Source organism: Pygoscelis adeliae, unplaced genomic scaffold (genome assembly GCF_000699105.1).
Source record: "Pygoscelis adeliae isolate BGI_AS28 unplaced genomic scaffold, ASM69910v1 Scaffold429, whole genome shotgun sequence".
Taxonomy (NCBI): Eukaryota; Metazoa; Chordata; class Aves; order Sphenisciformes; family Spheniscidae; genus Pygoscelis; species Pygoscelis adeliae.
In genome coordinates, this window is record NW_008825561.1 from 928,511 (window position 1) to 930,497 (window position 1,987).

General features: G+C 37.0%; 1 protein-coding gene across 1 annotated transcript in view; it reads left to right on the plus strand.

Annotated features, from left to right (window-relative positions):
• The window catches only part of PPP4R4 (protein phosphatase 4, regulatory subunit 4), a 75,092-nt gene that overhangs the window by 65,840 nt on the left and 7,265 nt on the right, over window positions 1–1,987 (plus strand). The window contains exons 20-21 of the mRNA XM_009332373.1: window positions 714–794; window positions 1,136–1,229. Of these exons, the coding sequence (XP_009330648.1) occupies window positions 714–794; window positions 1,136–1,229 (175 nt within the window). The remainder of the gene's footprint in view (window positions 1–713; window positions 795–1,135; window positions 1,230–1,987) is intronic.

Consider the following 1,987-nt stretch of genomic DNA (forward strand, 5'->3'; position numbering starts at 1 on the left):
GAGAAGAGAAGGCTTTGGGGAGACCTTATTGCAGCCTGTCAGTACTTAAAGGGGGCTCATAAAAAAGTTGGCAGCAGACTTTTTAGCAGGGCCTGTTGCGACAGGACAAGGGGGAATGGCTTTAAACTAAAGGGGGGTAGATTTAGACTAGCTATAAGGAAGAAATGTTTTACAATGAGGGTGGTGAAGCACTGGGACAGGTTGCCCAGAGAGGTGGTGGATGCCCCATCCCTGGAAACATTCCAGGTCAGGTTGGACGGGGCTCTGAGCAACCTGATGTAGTTGAAGCTGTCCCTGCCCATGGCAGGGGGGTTGGACTAGATGACCTTTAGAGGTCCCTTCCAACCCAAACTATTCTATGATTCTATGATAAGAGAAGTGATCAGAAAAGAGACACTTTATAGAGTAAATAGCAGATTTTTAGAAAGTGGCAATAATTTTTTTTTTTATATTTCTAAAGATATTTAGGAAATCTGGCCTCATTATATTAGAAGGAAGACTTTTGGCTTTATTAGTAAAATACATGACAGTTTTAGTTCTCTGGTGTTTTTTATTTTGGGATGTAATGTAAGTGCTTCTGAATTTCTGAAGTGTTAGTAGCACTGGGTTAGATATTATTACTGTATACCCCAGGACTGTGATATGTTATGTCATCTTTCTTTATTTAAAGGTAAACTTTAAGAGAGAAGTATTTATACTAGACTTTTTTTTAGGTAGAGACAGTAAAACATCATCAGTGTTGGCAAAAAGTATCACACTCTCTGTTCCTGGAAGCTCTTCTGGCACATCAGCGGGTAAGAACTCTTTAAAAACTCTTCTAGAATGCTTTGATCTCACATCAGCAGGTTAAAACCCAGCAAAGCTGCTGTTGGAATTTGTAGGCCAGAGTTTCACCTATTGCACATAAGAAAAGATTCCACTGCTAGAACTGAATGTGTTTTCTGTGGTTTTTAGTTTTATTTTATTCTTTAGTATATAAATAGGTAACATAAGGTTTATTTATTGTTATTGAAGTATTTAAATCAGTTCCTTCAGCTAGCATAGGTTGACAGAAAATTACATTAAAAAGTGTTCTTAATTACTGAGGAAATGCAATGATATCCATGTTAAAAATTTTTGCTACTTCTAATTTTAGGCAAAGACGACAAGAAATCCAAGTTGGTTCGAAGCCAGTCTTTCAGTACTCAAGCACTACACCCAAAATACAGCAACATAGACAAGTGCCCTAAGTATCTTTATTGTCTTCATTGCTTACCTCATAGGCAACCGTTTACCTAATAGACAACTGTTAAGAAACTATATGCACATGAATCTATGAAAGTAGTGATGTGGTCACTGAATTGTGACCTAAATTTTCAGCTTTCTGTTTAATTGATTAAGGTATGCAGTTTTGAACTGCGGGAAGAAATACCATCTTAAGGCATAGAATCATTAAGGTTGGAAAAGACCTCTAAGATCATTGAGTCCAACCGTCAACATCAACCCAACACCACCATGCCCATTAAACCATGTCCCTAAGTGCCTCATCTACACGTCTTTTAAATACCTCCAGGGATGGTGACTCAACCACTTCCCTGGGCAGCCTGTTCCAATGTTTAACCACTCTTTCAGTAAACAAATTTTTCCTCACATCCAATCTAAACCTCCTCTGGCGCAGCTTGAGGCCATTGTTGCTCCCCTGGCACAACTTGAGGCATGCTGAGGCCTATAAATTCTTATGAATTCCTTTAAGTTAATGTGTGTCACCTTTTATCATATACTAAAAATATTTTTCAGTATGAATCTAAATTCTTATATTTCTTAAGAAAATTTCAGCATAACTTCCTCATTTAATTTTTTCACATAAACTCAGAAATATCCTCAAATATTATTAAACAGCAGCATGATAAAATTGAGAAGAACACTTTTCTGTAATAAGCACTTTGGTTTTGTTTTGTTTGTTTTTTAAGTAAAAGCTCTGCTACAGGATATACATCTTCAGTATCAG